Consider the following 18,600-nt stretch of genomic DNA (forward strand, 5'->3'; position numbering starts at 1 on the left):
GGGTTTTGTTTTTAGACTGGCACCTACAAACTCATTAAGTGATGACTGACTCATTAACTGATGAGTTTGGACTGCCACCTCTGTTCACAACATGTTTTGTTTATGATACTTATGCGTTGTCTTACCCATGGAGTGGCGTAACACTTCTCATCCAGTTTGCAACCAGCTTAATGCTATTTGTTTTATTTAAAAAGTTTATCACTAACTTACTCTTTATGTCCCCGTATGTAGTAATGGGCTGCATACATTGTGCCTGTGCTAGCACTGCTGTTATCACAAATATGCTATTGTTCACTCCCTAGTGTTTTGGTCTCATTCATTATGGGCTAAATTCACTGCATGCCGCTCAGGACGCTGGCAGGGTGTTTTCTACACTGTGCCATTGTCTGTGGGCAGATTCCTGTTAGATTTGATTGTCACCTTTGTCACCGGGTTGATAGCCACAGCAATGACCTTAGATGTTTGGTTTGTAAATTGACTGGTGAATTTTTTGATCATCATTCTGAGTTTACAGAAGCATATAGCATATATTTGTTTATGAACACAAAAAAGGTATTACCTTTATTAAATAAATAATACAAGAAAAGGATTTTGAGACAGATCAAAAAATCTTTGATTGTTTAAAAAAAAAAGAAAAATCTCTCCAAGTGGTTATGTTTACAACTCTTGAGAATTTTTGTAATGTTTGTTATTGAAAACATGAGCTCACTGATTAAACCCATGTGTGTAGATGTCTATTTGATGTGTCTCCACAAACAATTTAAAAGGGAAGTTTGTTTGTTTATTTATGTTTCACTAGTGCACTTTGATTAGCGACTCAACTCCGGCTTCTACCATAGCAAGCCTTTTGTGAAGTGAAAATAAATTCTTACTTCAAAAAGTATTTTACATAATCAAACTGTATACAGTATTTACGTGAAACGTAATGCTATGCATTTTCTTTTACGCATACACTTTCTTTGTGATGCCAATTGTTTTTTATGTTTATATTGTGTGTATTGTTTAAGTTTGAGAAGTAATAAACATCACAAAGGTACATCACACACACACATATTACCTTTACAAAAGTTGTAAAGACATGTTACAGTGGTAACAAAGGGTAATAGCATGGTACTGTGATATATATATATATATATATACCATGGTACAGAATTGAAACCATATTCATGTACCATAGTATTTGCAGTGGCAAGAAAATGTATGTGAACCCTTTGGAATTAGCTGGTTCTCTTACGAGAGGTTCTCTCGTATTGCGTAAGCTAGCTTACGCTACGGGAAAGATTCATCTTTTCTGAGATATTGAAGCCAAAAAATTATCCTTAATTTTGTATCCATTGTCAACACAGTGCAGCAGCTGCATACCTTGAGCGGGCTAGCTAGCGAGCTCATTGGTTGCTCTGCGGCAACTGCTGCAGCCTATAGACGAACTTGAGTGAACTCGCGTCCAATGAGAGGCGCCCGCGCCGTCACTGTATCAAAGCCCGCCAGAATGGGCGTGGCTAGAGTGCATATAAGCGTAAGTTCGTAGGCTGGAACCCTGATTTTCATCTATTCAGCGAAGCTCTTCGCATCTCTGAACTGCAGAAGCCGCGTCGCCGTTCGAGGGGCATCTAGCAAGCTTGGACAGCGCTCGAAGAAGCCGGCCGTCTTCGCCACCTTCAGCCATCCTGCGAGCTACGCCGTCCGGCGACGTGTCCTTTTTAGAGCAAGCTAGTTCCTCAGCGAACTTCACAAAAAGAGCAACGAGCGTCTTTTTAAAGATGCCTCGCACCACCTGCGCCTCATGCCGCGCACCTCTCAGCGCCGGAGACTATGCCGCCGCCAGCCAAGCCGCATCTGCTCTGCATTCCATGGCCGTCTTACAGATCCTCCAAGCGGACCTTCTTCGAGAGTTGGATGAGAAAGGCAGGCACCCAGAGGCTGTTTCAGATCTAAGGAGCGCGACAGATCTCGCCCTTCGCGCCACCAAAGCTGCAGCTCAAGCCCTAGGGAAGTGCATGGCCGCGTTGACTGTGACCGAGAGACACCTATGGCTAACGCTAGCCGACATGGGAGAAGCTGAACGCTCCACGTTCCTCAACGCGCCGCTCTCTCCGTCCGGTCTCTTCGGTTCCGCGGTGAGTGGCATTGTTGACCGTTTCTCGGAAGTCCAGAAAGCCACCCAAGCCATGAATCTCTTCCTGCCTCATCGCGCTAGCTCCTCTGCAGGCCGCCCACGTGACCAGCCTCCTGCCCGAGCCTCTTCACAGCGCCCAGCTCAGCAAAGCCAGACTTCTCAGCGTCGACAGGGCAGCCGCCCTAGATCGCGCTCAGACAGCCGCCGCAGACCACCGCCCCCCCCCCACGGGCCTCGGCCTAAGATTGCGCTGAAACCTGAGCAACCGAAGTCCTCCTAGCTTTGTTGAGGAAACGACGGCTCAGTCCCACCGCGGCCGGACCACCGTCAAAGCTTCGCCCCCTGTCAGTCCCCTTTTCTCAGGCTACTGCAGTGGTGGATTCAGCAGCCAACAAGCCGGTGATACTGCCCGCTTGCCTGCACTCAAATGCCGTTTTCACGGCGACCCAAAGAAACTTGTAAAAAGCAAACATGCCTTATGTTTAGAAAATGAGCCCACAATCCAGTGTTCACCCCTACACACAAGCATTACACTTCCCGTGTCCCTATCAGAGCCCACTCACATAAAGCGGGCACAGCCAGCTCGAGTGTTAGAGTCAATAAAAGCGCCCACGAGTCCGTGCGCGTGCCCCTTCTCTGCCCGCTCTGTCACACGGCCAGCAAACACCTCTCTGTATGTAAGTCCCATGCCCGTGACTATGCTCGCGCATCACTTAACAGATGTGACTCTTTCCCCATTCACCTCAATCGGGAAGTCACTCACAGAACAGCCTGTCCCTGCTGTCTGCGAGCAGTCATGCATATGGACAGTAAGCGCGCTCACACATTCTGTTCAACTCGCTGTGTGCGGCAATCAGGGCGACTTGGCCATTCACCCTCTAGCGTTACGCTTCAAAGCGTGGAAAGCTATCCCAGGGATATCCAAATGGGTGTTAAGCACAATAAAACAGGGCTATTTGCTACAGTTCGATCGCCGCCCTCCCGCTTCAGAGCTGGCTCGAAACTACTGTGAACACGGAAGCAGCCTGCATGCTTCGTTCAGAAATAGCAAACCTTCTGTGCAAAAGGGCCATAGAGAGAGTGCCACCTTCTCTGAGCGAAGTCGGGGTTTTACAGCCGTTATTTTCTTGTCCCCAAGAAAGATGGCGGCCTCAGACCAATATTAGATCTCAGGGTTTTGAACAAGGTGCTCGCAAAAAGACCGTTCAAAATGCTTACAATCAGGAAACTCCTCGCGCATGTGCGCCAGGGGGACTGGTTTATTTCTCTCGATCTGAAAGAGGCCTACTTTCAGATTCAGATAAATCCCCATCACAGGCCATTCTTGAGATTTGGGATGCGGCGCTCGCACCCCTGCGGAGTCAGGGCTTGTGAATTCTGAACTATTTGGATGATTGGCTGATTTTGGCACAGTCACATACGGAGCTTCTGTCTCACAGGACAGTTCTCCTCAGTCATCTGAACAGTTTGGTTCTTGCAGTCAATTGGACCAAGAGCTCACTACAGCCCAGTCAGGCAATTTCCTTCCTTGGAATAGAACTAGACTCCATGGCGATGACGGCTCGCTTATCTACACAGCGCGCGCGCCGTGTTCAGCGACAAGCCGCGTCCTTTCAGATGAACAGCCTCATGCCTCTGGAAAAAATTTCAGAGAATGCTAGGTTACATGGCCTCAGCCGCAGCAGTACTTCAGCTGGGTTTACTGTGCATGCACCCGCTTCAGCATTGGCTAAACACCCGCGCGTCTCTCCGGGCTTGGACCACGGGCCGCCAGCCGATCAGAGTGACTCAGACCTGTATCTCAGCTCTGCAGCCCTGGGCAGTGGCCGAATGGTATCAGCGGGGAGTGACGATGGGAGCTGTATCTCGCCGAAAAGTCATCTCGACAGACGCGTCCAACACGGGTTGGGGCGCGGTCTGCGAGGGCTCTCCGGTTTTTGGCCTATGGTCAGTTCAGGAAAAGCTCCTTCACATAAATTGTCTGGAAATGATAGCGGTCGAGTACACACTCGTGCGCTTCCTCCCGGTTATTCAGGGTCACCACGTCCTGGTCCGTTCGGACAACAGATCTGTGGTATCCTATCTAAACCGTCAGGGCGTTGTCAGATCCAGGAACCTCTTCCATCTGACAAAACGCATACTGAGTTGGTCCCAGTGCCACCTGCGCTCGCTGAGGGCGACGCACGTGCCAGGCCACCTGAACGACGGCCCAGACAGACTGTCCAGAGACAATATTTCCCCAGGGGAATGGTCCCTGCACGCTCAAACAGTCCAGAAGTTGTGGAGCATATTCGGCAGAGCAGAGATAGACCTCTTTGCGTCAGAAGAGAACTCTCACTGCCCAGTATTTTTCTCGAGAAGCGAGGACGCGCTGGCCCAGGACTGGCCCAACCGCCCGCTTTACGCCTTCCCTCTCGTCTCGCTATTGCCACAGGTAATGCAGAGGATCAGGGAAACGCGTCACTCGGTGCTCCTCATAGCCCCGCACTGGGAGAATCAGACATGGTTCCCGGAGCTTACGCAGCTGTCACTGACTGCCCCGTGGCCCATTGCAGTGAGAGCAGATCTCCTCTCTCAAGCTCGCGGCACGATCTGGCATCCCCACCCAGAGCGCTGGGCACTGCACGCGTGGGTGATCAACGACTACCCGTCGCTTTGCCAGAAGGAGTAATAAACACTATCATACACGCTAGAGCCCCTTCCACGAGAAGACTCTATGCGTCCAAATGGTCTGTGTTTTCAAAATGGTGCACCGACAGAGACCTGGACCCACGGACATGTGGGGTGTCGTCGCTGCTCGTGTTTTTACAAGAGCTACTGGATAAGGTCAGATCCCCATCCACGCTCAAAGTGTACGTGGCGGCCGTCACGGCGTTCGCTGAACCCCTGCACGGCCAGTCACTGGGAAAAAACGAGCTGGTCATCCGCTTCCTCAGGGGAGCTAGAAGGATGAACCCCCCGCGCCCCCCATCGGTTCCTATCTGGGATCTTTCTGTAGTTCTCGAAGCTATGAAAGCCCCCCCTTTCGAACCGCTTCAATCCGTGGATTTGAAATACCTTTCACTCAAAACCGTTTTTCTAACTGCCCTGTCATCAGTTAAACGTGTGGGAGACCTTCACGCACTGTCTGTCAGCGCTGCGTGTCTTGAATTTAGACCAAGTGACTCCAAGGTCATTTTAAAGCCTAGACACGGCTATGTCCCCAAGGTGATCGGTACTCCTTTCAGAGCACAAATCATTTCCCCATCGGCGCTTCCAGCATCCGATAGCGAACGCGACGCCAATCTCCTTTGCCCAGTCAGAGCACTGAGATTGTATACTGCGCGCTCCGCCTCTTTCAGACGCTCTGAGCAGCTTTTCGTTTCGTTCGGAGGGCGCACCAAAGGTTTCGCCGCCTCGAAACAGACACTGTCTAGATGGATAGTGGACGCTATTGCTGCCGCGTACGCGTCAAAAGACCTACCATGCCCGTTAGGCATTAGGGCTCACTCCACTAGAGGCATGGCCTCCTCGTGGGCATGGTCCAGCGGGATTTCCATTCACGACATATGTGTGGCAGCAGGCTGAGCTTCCCCCTCCACCTTTGTCAGATTTTACAATCTGGAAGTGCCCGCCCTGCAGGCAAAACTACTAGCGGTTTAATACGCTACAGCTCCGCTGGTGAGCTGCACTGACTGGACACATTCCACACAGACCGGCACCGCCGCTCTGTCTTTCCCTTCCCACTATGTGCTTATGTATTACACACACACTGGCCCGCACTCTTGCCGGCCAAATATTATTCCCCCACTCACAAGGGCTCCCCCACTCACAAGGGCTCCCTCGCTAGCTAACAGAACAGCCACTTATAGGGAGAGTACCCACAGTACTAGATTGTCTCTATTTATATACAATTAGTCTAACTGTGGACAGATGAATATCTGAGCTCTTCAAGAAAACTTTGTAACCTTTTCCAGCTTTATGCAAAACAGCATTTCTTAATCGTAGGTGTTCTGAGGTCTCTTTTATGCAACACATGGTCCAGGTCAGTAGATCATGTGAATAGCCAATTCAAAATGTTTGAGTGCTTTTTATTAGTCAAAGTATTTCTAACCCACACCTCCAATCTTCTTTCATTAATTGGATGCTAGGTTTGCCAACTCCTGACTGTAATTAGCTTTTATTGTTGTCATTAGCCTAGCTTTTACATACACTTTCCCACATACTTTTTCCAACCTACTCTGTGAAAGTTTGAATGATGTATTCAATATGTACATGAACAATACAGTAATTTGTTGTTAGGTAACACAGATTGTGTTTGTTCATTATTGTAACTGATCATGATCAAACCAGATTTTAAGTAAAAAAGAAAATACATAAATGCAGGAAATTCCAAAGGATTCACATACTTTTTCTTGCTACTGTATATGGTACTCCAAGGTACTTAAAAAATACCATGCTTGGTATTACCAGAGTTACATGTCCCAAAACAAAACATGGTATTTCCATTGTGCCATCATATCCTGGTATTACCATAGTACCGTGTCAAGAAACATGGCTTTACTGGTCTAAAAATGTTTCATAGTAATACCATGAAATACATCTAAAACATTTTCACTCTCAAAAAAGTACCCTCATATTACAAAAATACCATGGTAGTACTATGTATTTAGGACATGTAACATGGTATTTTCAAAAACCATTGTAATACCACAGTACTTTTTTGCTAATGTATTGTCAAGCATTGGTCATGTGTATGAACATGTATATTATTCGGTTTACTCTCTTGTCTCTCTGTCCTCCCTCCTCAGCTGCCTTCTTGAATGTTCTGATGAACTGTCAGTGGCAGAGTCTGTGGTGTCGGGTGGACAAGGGCGTTCTGAAGATGTGTCGGGATGAGGCATCAGAGGAGACCCCTCAGTACACGGTTCAGCTAAGAGGGAGTGAGGTCCAACCCGGCCCGGATACAGCACATGCTTACCGCATTACCATCATACAGCATGGAGACCAGGTGGCTGTACTGGAGGTATGGTATTAATCAATTGCATTGGCTGATTTGAGATCAGCTTATCAAAGTCTTGGAACATGAAATGTAAATAAGTGAAATTTCAATTGTATGTTGGCTTCAACTGTTCTCACATTGTTTTCAATGACAGTCAATGTGATTGTGTGTACAGGCCAGTTGTGCAGATGATAAAGAACAGTGGGTTCAGCTCCTGCAAGACGGGAGTTCCACTGCAGCTGCTTCTCCAAATCAACACACCAGCCACGAGTCACTGAGGTACACACACACACACACTTACACAATTTTACCTACAGAACATAGACTTCTATTGTTTTTATATAAAGCTAATTGAGCATGTCCCAAAATGTTTTGTGAAATTTAGCTCTCTTCTGGGGACAAAGTATAGCTAAGTATGTACACACACACACGCAGTCTGTTTGCTGGCAGCATTCTATACGAACCAACCATGAATCACTGAAGTTGACTCACAGACAAATACTCAAATTCTTTCCTTATCCTCTTTCCGTTCTTCAGTGGTCTGAAAAGCCGCAGGTTCCCCACCTCAAACATGTACATGGATGACCCCTTTCACCAGCTCTGTGGTGCAGTCCACTCTCAGCCCATCTATTCAAACTCAACCATACTAGAGCAAATGGTACGTGTGGGGGGTGGGGGGTGTTAAGAAGAGCATTAAGGAATGAATAGTGAATTGAGGCTGTGGCCTATACAACCAGATTGAAAACAAATGCTGATTGTGTGGTTTGGGTTGACAGTTCAATGTTGTTTACATTTTAATTAAGTTAAAAGGGTCATGACATACTCTTTTTTTAATCATTTTATTATCTTTCCTGAGGTCCACTGATAATGTTTCACACTGTGAATAATGTTTTTTTGCACCAAAATGATCATTTTCCACCCTTTATCTGGCCCTCTGTCTGAAACACTTGGTTTAGACCTCAGCTTCTTTAAACTTCTACATAAATGCATACTGTTATGATTGGCTAACATCGTGCAGTCCCTCAAATACAGCCATATTTGAAACTCAGCCGGAAGAGAATGAACAAACTCCACAACTTTATAAAACAAAATTTCAGGGTTTACACATAACACACATCCAACACCTTGCATCCTAATATATTAATCTGTTCACTTCAATACAGCAGCACTATAAACTATCAAACAGTCATGACATTTTAAATATTCATGAATTAAACTGTTTACTTACAGTTTTGCAATCGGTTCCAATAGTTTATTAACTACCCCATCTTCAATAACAGTTCCTTAAGGTTGAATTGTATTATGTGACTGGTTCACAAGCAATCCAGGCTGATATGAGCTGAAAAACCGCACTTACATTGCCCAAAGTGCGATGAAACAGGACAGTAACGCAGTATCATCCTGCACTGAGGCGCACATTGCTGGAAACACATCAAAGTGGTCAGAGACGCCCATCTAGTGCATGTTTAGATACACCAACAATTGAACTAGTGCAGATGGGTGCAAGAAGGAGACCGTGATGCGTTTGTGCTCAAAACAACAAGATGCAGAGCAGCTGAATGAAACCGAATGGGGTCTCGAATCTTGAGACTCTCGTTGTATGAACTGAGTGCCAGTGGGCGGGGCCAAGGCTACGATGATGTTAAGTAGGCGTTGATGTTTCTTTTTTTGTGGAGGCGGTCATGAATTAGTGAGCCACCTAGTGAAGTTGGGAAGTTGCAGAAGTAGAGAACGAGGTGTCTTTGTAACTTGGTTTCAATAAATGTTTTTATTGCATTGAGGAATAAGTGTTGAGTTCTGAAATTTACAGTGTGTTTTTATAGTGATATGTCAAAATATTAAGGAAAATTGTATTCCTCATGACCGCTTTAAGGTTACTTGAACTTACATTATGGTCCCTTTTTATGCATGTTTTGTGATAAAGAAGCATTTTTAAAAATGTTTTGTGTTACAGGACTATTCGGGGTCAAACATGCCCCATAGACGTGCAGAACACTTTTTTATTTTTAACAATATGAGGCACGTCAAAACAATATTCTGTGATAATTAACAGCCTCCCATAGATGTTGGATTGTGTTTAATTGTGTTTAAAGTCAACATGACATGGCAGTTGCACCCCATTTTATTTCCACAATGTGATGTTTTTGTGATGAAGTGGATTTTCAATGAAGAAAATGTAAGAATGTACTTTTCCATCAGAAATGGTTTGGATTATGAAGAGTCGTCTCTATATGACAAGTGGTTGGAGGGGAGGGGTTGAAAAATAATCGGGCTTGTTGATGTCAGGCAAAAAGTAGTTGTTTCAGAAGCATTGGAATTATTACATTTCTAATTAAAGATGATGAAGGAAAACAGTTTTGTTTTTGGAATAATTTGCACAGATGAATTGTTTACAGTAAGACCTGAAAAGTGTTTAAGAAAGTGAATAGCATAGATTTTGATTGTATGCAGACTTTAAAAGATTTTATTTGAATTTATTGACATTTGTTGAACATTCAGCCTATGAATGTATATTGCTACTCTCACAAACTACCATTACTTCTTACTTATACAGCTCTTGCATACATTTTTCAGTTTCAGAAACCCTACACTGGTGAAAATGGAGAATTAGTGTCAACCAAGGATTTTGCCAACTACAGCAATAATGAAATCTTCAGTGACCACAGTGAGTCAGTCTTATTGCCTCAGTCCCTAATCCTGAGTGGCACTTTTTTAAAGAAAGGAAACATAAAGTTTAAAATATACTGTATATTTATAGTTCTTTCTCATTTGATCTCTATCTGCTCTTAGTGCCTGGCCCTTGCTCACTTTGTGTCACCAACTTTGTCGTAAAACTAATTTTAAAACTGGTTTTACTTTCATGGGAATCTTCATCCATTCTAACCTCATTGCCTAAAGCAGTTCTGCATCATCACATATAATCAGTCTTTACCAGCAAATGATTCTCTTATAAGCATGTTTGTGTCAAGAGAACACAGTAATGTGATGTTCAGTAAAGTGACAGACACACAACTCCTGTTCGTTGACTTGCTATTTGTACTTATGTACCTGAAAACATCCTTACAATGCAAGCCAAATAATTCAGTATTGATTCAATTCTCCCATCAGATCAATGATATCAGTATACAAACAGCCAATTACAGTGTGTTTTTGTGTGTGTACTGCTAAAAGTCATTTTCTTTTAGAATCTTGAATTAAGTTTATTCTTCTGACCCCATTAGAAAATAGTTTTTTTCCTATTATATGTAAATGTCTCAACAAGAAAAGAAAAAAAGTTGCCCATGGCATAATAAAATATATTTAATTCATGATATGTTTTCTGAAAACAAGTTATATCTTACAGAATTTTGTTTCTCAAGTGCATTTATCTTTTTTTAACCTCCTGAGACCTGAGCGTTTTCCATTTCCCTTTTTGATTTGTAACTATTCGCACCTAATAAGCATGCAATAAATAATCTTAAACATGTATGTCCACATATGTGGACAGTGGGACTGAGTTGTGAAATCTTTAATAATACAAAGCTATAGAAAGGTAGATTTTTTTTTTTATCAAATAGTTTATTATGTTTCCAGGAGTGTTGCTTATTCATGTTATTGAGACGTTACAGACATGAAAGTAAATGTAAAGCTGCTTTGGAACAGTGTGTATTGGGAAAAGAGCAAATAAAAAACTATACAAATATAAATAATTTGATCTGACTTTTGTTATTAAAAGATTTTTTTTTTTTACTTTGGCAAACAAAATCTCATCGTTCTCAAAGTGACAGTGAGTGCTTAAGCATTTTACCAATCAGAAATTAGCATACCGGTAATTAATTCTGAATCAAATAATGTCCAGCATCATCCAATCACTGCCAACTACATTCAAATAAAGTTATACATTATAAATTCTGAATCTATGTACTGATGACCATTGCCTCATGTCTGCCAAACATGTTGAGTGGTCAAAACATCATCTGCAGCCTGAAACTGAACTTTTGATAGGAAGTTTGGATTGAATGCACTTAGCTGCATAGAAAGTTATAAGATGCTCCCTTGCTCCCTATTTAGTGAATGACTTCCTCCAGTGTGCTGTCTGTCTGCACTGGTCTCAGAACAGTTCGAAATGCACCTTATTTTCATCCTAACTCCATATAAAACCTCTGAAAGCAACATATTTTTTACTCAATGTGATAATGGACTGTAAATATAAGATTTCAAATGAAAACCTTGTGCTATTGTACACATCAGTGTACATTGTGTTTAGCAGTGTGGCGTTTCATTATAAATTACTAAAATGTTAAAATGGCATATCAGATGAAACTAGAGACTCTAATCTTTTGACTCAAACAGGTTTAAGTGTAAAAACTCAATTTGTTTTCTTACCAGATGTAGTTTGGTTGACGTTTCTCCCAAAGACAAACTACGCAAACTACGATGTTGTTTTGTCACATGACTCCATATGTCAAAAGTTGAACCCTTTTGCTGACAGCACTGGGTCTCCTGAACTGGGATCAGTCAGTTTAAATGAATTTAAATTATGCATCGCATACAGCGAAGCCAAAATACAACGTCCACACATGTGGATGCGGAGTCGCACAATGTTAAGGATGTTTGGATATTTGTTCTGGAAAAAAGACAATAATGCTGATTAAGGAAATAATTTTTTGCAGTGTGAGAGGGAAAGAAACTTCACTTGCAATACCAACTCACTGAAATCAAGAGTTTGATGTGGCCAAGCACAGGCCCATTTTCCCACGTGTGCACAAAAAGACAAATATCTGTCTTTCCTAACCCATTACCCCATCTTAACATATTCTGGGGCAAATGCCTGACAATTCAGAGGCATCTGCTTTTAATTTAGACAGTGCTAAATAATTATATGGTGGCTGATGTTGTTGCTTGAAGTTTCCATGCTCTTGGTTCATGGGATTTGCATAAGGTTCCAGTGCATCATTTCGTGCAGACTGAAAACTATTTAATGCATGTTTCATTTGCTTAATGAGGTCACTGTGAGCTAAATGATACTTATAATGGTACATTAACAGGGAACGTTTGAGGTGCTTCGATCAAAACAGGATGAGATGTCAAGTGAGAGATTGTGATTGAGGAAGGATTATTTCATTTGGGGAGATGTTTTCCATATTCTTGTGTAGAAGTGGCCCGTCTCTGCTAAATGGTCTCTGTTTTGACAAGCAGGAAATGTTCACGGAACAGTGATGTTGCTTGACGTCACAAACGAACAGTCCTTGAAATGTTCTATAGGATGTTGTTTTGTTTGGCAGTGACCTCAGTGTGGGCAGGGCTTCGTACACAGCTACACTGAATATTCACATTGGACCGGGATTTCATTTGAACTTCTCACAGAGTTTTAAGTGAAGCATTAAAAAGAGGCTGCTTGGCAATTCGTTTTTTGATGGTTTCACATGCGCTCAGTGTCCGTCCACTCCTTTTTTGCCCACAGAATTTGGCAGCGTGAAGGTAAATGCAACCGCGCCTTTAGTCCCCATTCATTTTAATAACATGGGAATATAATGACCAGAACCATTCTTCTTTTTTTGTGTTCCACAGAAGAAAGAAAGTCATATGGCTTTGGAATGATTTTATTTTTGGCTGAACTAATATTTAACTACCAGTTTAGTTACTTTAATTTGGGGAAGTGTTTTTTTTTTTTTAGAAAAAACGCAATGCACTGAACAAATGAACAGTTTCTATAAGACATCAGTGTATGAGGGTGTGTTTTATAGTGTTGTGTGTGTTATAGAGCATGTGAGGTGACGTTTAAGACTCTTCCACGCTTCCATTTTGGCATCCACGGCGGCTAGTCCTTTTTTTTTCATTCTCTCGTGGTTGTGGTTACACGCACACACACAAATCCTTTTAAGATTCTTCAGTCAAAACCATGAGAATATCAAGTTTTCATTTTAAACCCAACTTTCCAGTGCATGCTCTTCTCATGGAGGAGATTAAGTGAGGGTGAAAAGTAGAAAAGTGAAGGGTATAAACTTACTCAAAACCATGAAGAACTCGGAAAAAGAGGGTGTGTGTGGAAGGTCATATTATCATACTAGTATATTACCCTACTATTAATATTTCTGCAGTTTATAGTATGCATACTGTCTGTATGCTAGTATCCTGCTATGCAATGTGCTCAGCTTGACCTTCCATTTAACATCTTGTTCTTGATTCACTATCTTAAGTGGGCTGCTTAAGTGCTGACTGAGAAATTAAAGATTAAATAAAACTGTGTGTGTTTATGGTTTTAGGTACAAAAATGTTTGAGATTGAGAGGAGTGTGCAGAAACTGGACCTGACACGAAAGAGACGTGTGCAGTTGCGAGCAGGGTCAGAGGTCAACCTTGTCAGTGTGGGGACTAAGCCAGCTAAACGAAATTCCTTCAGACGGTCTCTTGCTTTCTGCACTGAACGAGCACAGGTTACAGCACTCCATCATACAGTCACAACCTGACTTTTAACATACTGATATCTCCCTTGTGGGGAGAAAAAAAAGTGGTGGTACCATAGTATAGTGATAGTGGTAATAAAATGGTGTTTTGATATAGACCAAGGTACTAAGTGATTACCATATTCGTATACCTTGGTATTGGCAAGGTACTTCAAAGAATACCATGGTATTATCACTATGGTTTTGGGTGTTCAAAAACATAGTATATGTGGCATCAATAAAAAAAACACACATGGTATTACCATGGTACATTTCTAAGGGATGACTGGGGCAGTTTAAAAAAAAGTGTCACTTTAAGTGAAGTTTTATTGTTACACTGCCACCTGTTGTTTGCATTATGTAACTGTTACACAGAGCAATAATTACCGCCAGAAACGGATTAGCCACAGACATTAGACAAAGATGTGTTCATTTGGTTTTCTGGAATTTATTTAAAGTATTTATTTATTTATTTTATGTAAGAAAAAAAGATTTTTGACTGGTCTTGTTTGGTGCTTTATTTGGTTGTCGCTGCTGTTTCAGTAATTACAGTGGGTTGATTTAGGGGCCGCTTCCTCCCAAAGGAGTAGACAATATGTTTAGAAAAAAGCTGCTGTGCCCTCCATTACAAACTGCTCCACCAAGCAACAATGAGTGGGCTTACTAGAGAACTTAGAAAGGACAATGATGTTCACTCTTGTTTGAATAATTTAGGATAGTTAACTTTTTTCAAGCAAGCCCTATACAAGGAAATATAGTAAAAGGGGTAGTTCACCCAAAAATCTAAATTCTCTAATTTACTCACCCTCACGCCATCCCTGATGTGTATGAATTTCTTTCATCTGCTGAACATAAATGAAGATTTTTAGAAAAATATTTCAGCTCTGTAGGTCCTCACAATGCAAGTGAATGGTGTCCAGACCTTTGAAGCTCCAAAATTCACATAAAGGCAGCATAAAAGTAATCCATTTTTAATCCATGTCTTCAGAAGTGATATGATAGGTGTGGGGGAGAAACAGATAAATAATGAAGTACTTTTTTACTTAAAGTCTCCAATATGTCCAGCCATCTTATGTGCGGTCACGAAAGGACAGAGTTCTTCCTCTGTTCTTTTGGTCGCATTCTTCGTGCACATCGCCACTGTGGAGATGGGGGCGTGGCCGAGCGACGTCTGTGGAGAGCGAGGCCACGAGAGGAAGAACAGAAAGGATTGACACCCTTGGGAAATTATCCTTAACAGCTGTTTGTGTTTGCAGTGAGAGCTAATATGGATATAAAAGAGCAGTCCAGTCCACCAGAGGAGAGAGAGAGAGAGATGCACAAAGCTATGTGTGCATGTGGTGCTGAAAAGCAAACAGTGATGAAAATACTGAAAAGTGTGTAGAAATAAAGACTCACTTGGATTGTTAATCTGGCACCCGCTTCCTCATTTACAAGAGCGCTAAGAACCTGTCACAGCCACCTACTGGGCAGGGAGGAGGAAAAAAAGAGAGGGATAAAGCAAAGGAAAATAATAAATAAATAATATTTGCACTACAGGCCAGTAGAAGCCGAAATGCACGAAAATGTTGAATCGACCAAAAAACTGACAAATAATTTTCTTGAATGATTTATAGAAAAACTGACTTAAATATTTATCTGTTTCTCAACCACACTTATCATATCACTTCTGAAGACATGGATTAAACCATTGGAGTCATATGGATTACTTTTATGCTGCCTTTATGTTATTTTTGGACCTTCAAAGTTCTGGCCACCATTCACTTACATTGTAGGGACCAAAAGAGCTGAAATATTCTTCTAAATAGCTTTTGTGTTTTCTTCAGATGAAAGAAAGTCATACACATCTGGGATGGCATGAGGGTGAGTAGATGAGAGAATTTTCATTTTTGGGTCAACTATCCCTTTTATACAAAGTGTTTAGCACTCACCCACTCTATACTTTCTCTCTTTAAAGGGAGGGTTCCTGACCCCACTCTTAAGAAGAACTTCTTCAGCAAAAAACACCCTAAAGAATGCTCCATCTGCCCTGTTTATTGAGCATGGCAGGGTCTTTCAAAGGAGGAAGGTAAGATTCCATCAATGTGAGCATACTTACTGTATGTCAGTAACTCCCACATGAATTTGACACATTGAATTCTGCCTACCTAGACATTTTCGGCATAATAGACCTGCTCCAGACTGTTCTGAACAGTGAGCAAAGTAAGATGCCTCATAAGTTACCTTGTTTTAGCCCATATTTTGGTCTATAGCAGCGTCACATTTCAGATAATCCTTTTCTATGGATTCTGCTATGTAGATAATAAGATGTTTTCAGGAAAGCCTTCACAAGTCTAATGATTAACTTAACAAGAGCCACAACTGACATGATCAAACCTGAGAGTTAATTCCCTTCGGTAAATGTCAATATGACCCTTAACCTTGTCCTGTCTTTGTCTTTGTAGGAGTGTGAAACCAAAGCATCAGGTTGACATTGAGACTTCTCTCACACATTTCTCTCACATTGTCAGTATATCATTGCACTGAATATAATATTATTTCCAAGCATGTTGATCATGCAGTGGTTTGGATTTTTGAAGTTTGTTCCTCTCTTTTTGGGGTACTTGGTACAATCAGGATAATATGATTACTATACTGATTACAAGACTTCTTAAGTACAATAAACAAACTTAAATCTGCCAACACAGAGCATTGCAAGATTATCAGGGTGCATTTGTTGTAAATGTCTGAGATGTTACTGATGTACATTTCTTTGAAAAATAAGTTTTACACCAACATTTCAGGTGTCCTGGAGATTTTTACTTTTTAACAAAGTCTATCATCAAAGCACAGTATTTATGCTTATGTAAATCACTTATGTGACTTTGCACTGTTTTGAAGTAGACCTAAACTGCGTTTGCGTTTTTTTTACGAAGGCATTGCCACAGTCAGGAATCGTCAGTGTGAAGATCAGGATGTGTTTATAGCCAGTTAATTATTCAAGAGTAATTACCTCTTTTATTTTTATTTTCACTAGACTCACAAATCTGTGGTAATTTATCAGCATTTTTACTCTGTTTAATACCAGTGCACATGTAGTATTTTATCTGTTTGAGCTTTCCTAATAATGTGCCTTAACCATGTTTTTATCTATGTTTTTTATGCTCTTGAATGAAGCATTGATTTTTCTTTACAGCTGAAGAGATTTTGCTGGTATTAATCCCACTTTAGGGGTGTCATTTTGTATAGTTTGCTTGTTTGGTTAAAACAGGATGGCCTAATGTTGCTGTACAAAAAGATATCTGTGGTAAAGGAAAAACACCAATGATGAAACTATTTGTATTTGTACTATAAATAAAACAATGCTGGATAAAGCAACGTTTTTGCAATTGTCATTTTCTATATATCCTGATTTCCTTTTCTGGCTGTCATTCCTTTTGATAGATGACATCATTTCCTAGAATAGAATGAAACAGTTAATACAATGTTTACAAACCCCATTGTTGTATAAATTAATCATTATTTAAGTAAAAAAGCAAGAAGTTTTAATACAATTGACATGTGCATGAAATATGTGTGTCAGTCCTCTAAATACGTTTAAATGGAATGGAAAAAAAAGTTCCATAAAATGTTTTTACAAGAATAAAAATATCTAAATAATATTACGGTAAAATATATTCTTTAACATAACAACAAATGAACCATCATTTACTCCCCCTCATGCCATCCCAGATGTTAATGACTTTCTTTCTTCTGCTGAACACCAATGAAGATTTGTAGAAGAATATTTCAGCTCTGTCGGTCCATACAATGTAAATGAATGGTGTCCAGAACTTTGAAGGTCCAAAAAGCACATAAAGGTAGCATAAAAGTAATCCATAAAACTCCAGTGGTTTATTCCATGTCTTCTGAAGTGATGTCATAGGTGTGGGTGCGAAACAGATCAATATTGAAGTCCTTTTTTACTATAAATGTCCACTTTCACTTCCACATTCTTCTTTTGTTTTTGTCGATTCACATTCTTCCTGCAATAAAAGGACTTGAGCATTTGAGCGTTGTTCTGATGTTAAAGCAATTACATTGTGGAATCAGTGACCAGGGTTCGGGAGTAATGGAATACATGAAAAGGGATTACATATTTAAAATACAAAATATTAGTAACTGTATTCCACTACAGTAACAATTTAAATAGTTGGTAATTAGAAGTTTCATTCAAAAAGTGTTTTAATTACTGAATAGATTACTTTGTATTTTATTGTGATTTGTTTAATTTAATATTTCTTTCTATTCCTTTCAGATGGAAAACATTTATACATATAAATAATGTGATCCAAAGTGCATTTGAACAGCGGTGAAACACTTTCTTATGAAGTGTTACATTCATACAAGCAGACAGAGAAGTACGTTTGGAGCACAAGAAATCGAAATAAACCTTGTGTAAATTGTCAGCTTTATGCTAAGCTAAAATGCTATTTCTAGCCATTTTACATGCACATGTTACCAGACATGATCATATTTTGAATATTTAAGCAATATCACATGAGCAAGAGTGTGATATGGCCCCAAATCAGCACTGCTGTGATTACCTATGGCTTCATTACATTTATCTATGATTGGGAAGTTTTATGTTATTAAAATTAACTGTATTCAAAAATTCAACTATCTGCTACAATCTCTCCCTGTATAGATGTCCATCTCTCTTATTTCAAGCAATTTGATAGCATTGCAAAGTCCTTTATTTGGAATGGTAAGTGTCCCAGATTACATACTATGCATTCAGTCTCAAACATTTGGCTCATTGGTCACTTCCACCTGAGAGAGCCCCTCCCTGGTTTTGTATTGAACAGGAAGTTCTTGCCCCTATTTCGCCATTGCAAAGCCTTTCTATCAAACTAATCAGAGAAGTTAAGTTACACCCCATTTTTTGCATTTGCACTCGGTATGGACAAAAGTGTCCAGAGTGTTTAAGGCAGAACCCAAGATATGTGTATTGTTATGTCCCCTTTCTGCTGGTCAGAGGATTGTGAGGGGGGTTAATACACTCTGTGACCTGTTTGAGAGTGGAGTGTTGAGATCTTTTGAAAATTTGGTTCAACATTT

General features: G+C 41.1%; 1 protein-coding gene across 2 annotated transcripts in view; it reads left to right on the forward strand.

Annotated features, from left to right (window-relative positions):
• The window catches only part of LOC127620591 (actin filament-associated protein 1-like 2), an 82,843-nt gene extending 65,973 nt beyond the window's left edge, over positions 1-16,870 (forward strand). For both annotated transcript variants that reach the window (XM_052093759.1, XM_052093760.1), the window contains exons 9-15: positions 6,907-7,121; positions 7,273-7,376; positions 7,635-7,755; positions 9,672-9,762; positions 13,343-13,512; positions 15,479-15,589; positions 15,966-16,870. In XM_052093759.1, the coding sequence (XP_051949719.1) occupies positions 6,907-7,121; positions 7,273-7,376; positions 7,635-7,755; positions 9,672-9,762; positions 13,343-13,512; positions 15,479-15,589; positions 15,966-15,992 (839 nt within the window). In that variant the 3' untranslated portion in view covers positions 15,993-16,870. The remainder of the gene's footprint in view (positions 1-6,906; positions 7,122-7,272; positions 7,377-7,634; positions 7,756-9,671; positions 9,763-13,342; positions 13,513-15,478; positions 15,590-15,965) is intronic.
• The last annotated feature ends 1,730 nt before the right edge of the window (positions 16,871-18,600 follow it).

This window comes from Xyrauchen texanus, chromosome 27 (assembly GCF_025860055.1).
Source record: "Xyrauchen texanus isolate HMW12.3.18 chromosome 27, RBS_HiC_50CHRs, whole genome shotgun sequence".
NCBI classification, from domain to species: domain Eukaryota; kingdom Metazoa; phylum Chordata; class Actinopteri; order Cypriniformes; family Catostomidae; genus Xyrauchen; species Xyrauchen texanus.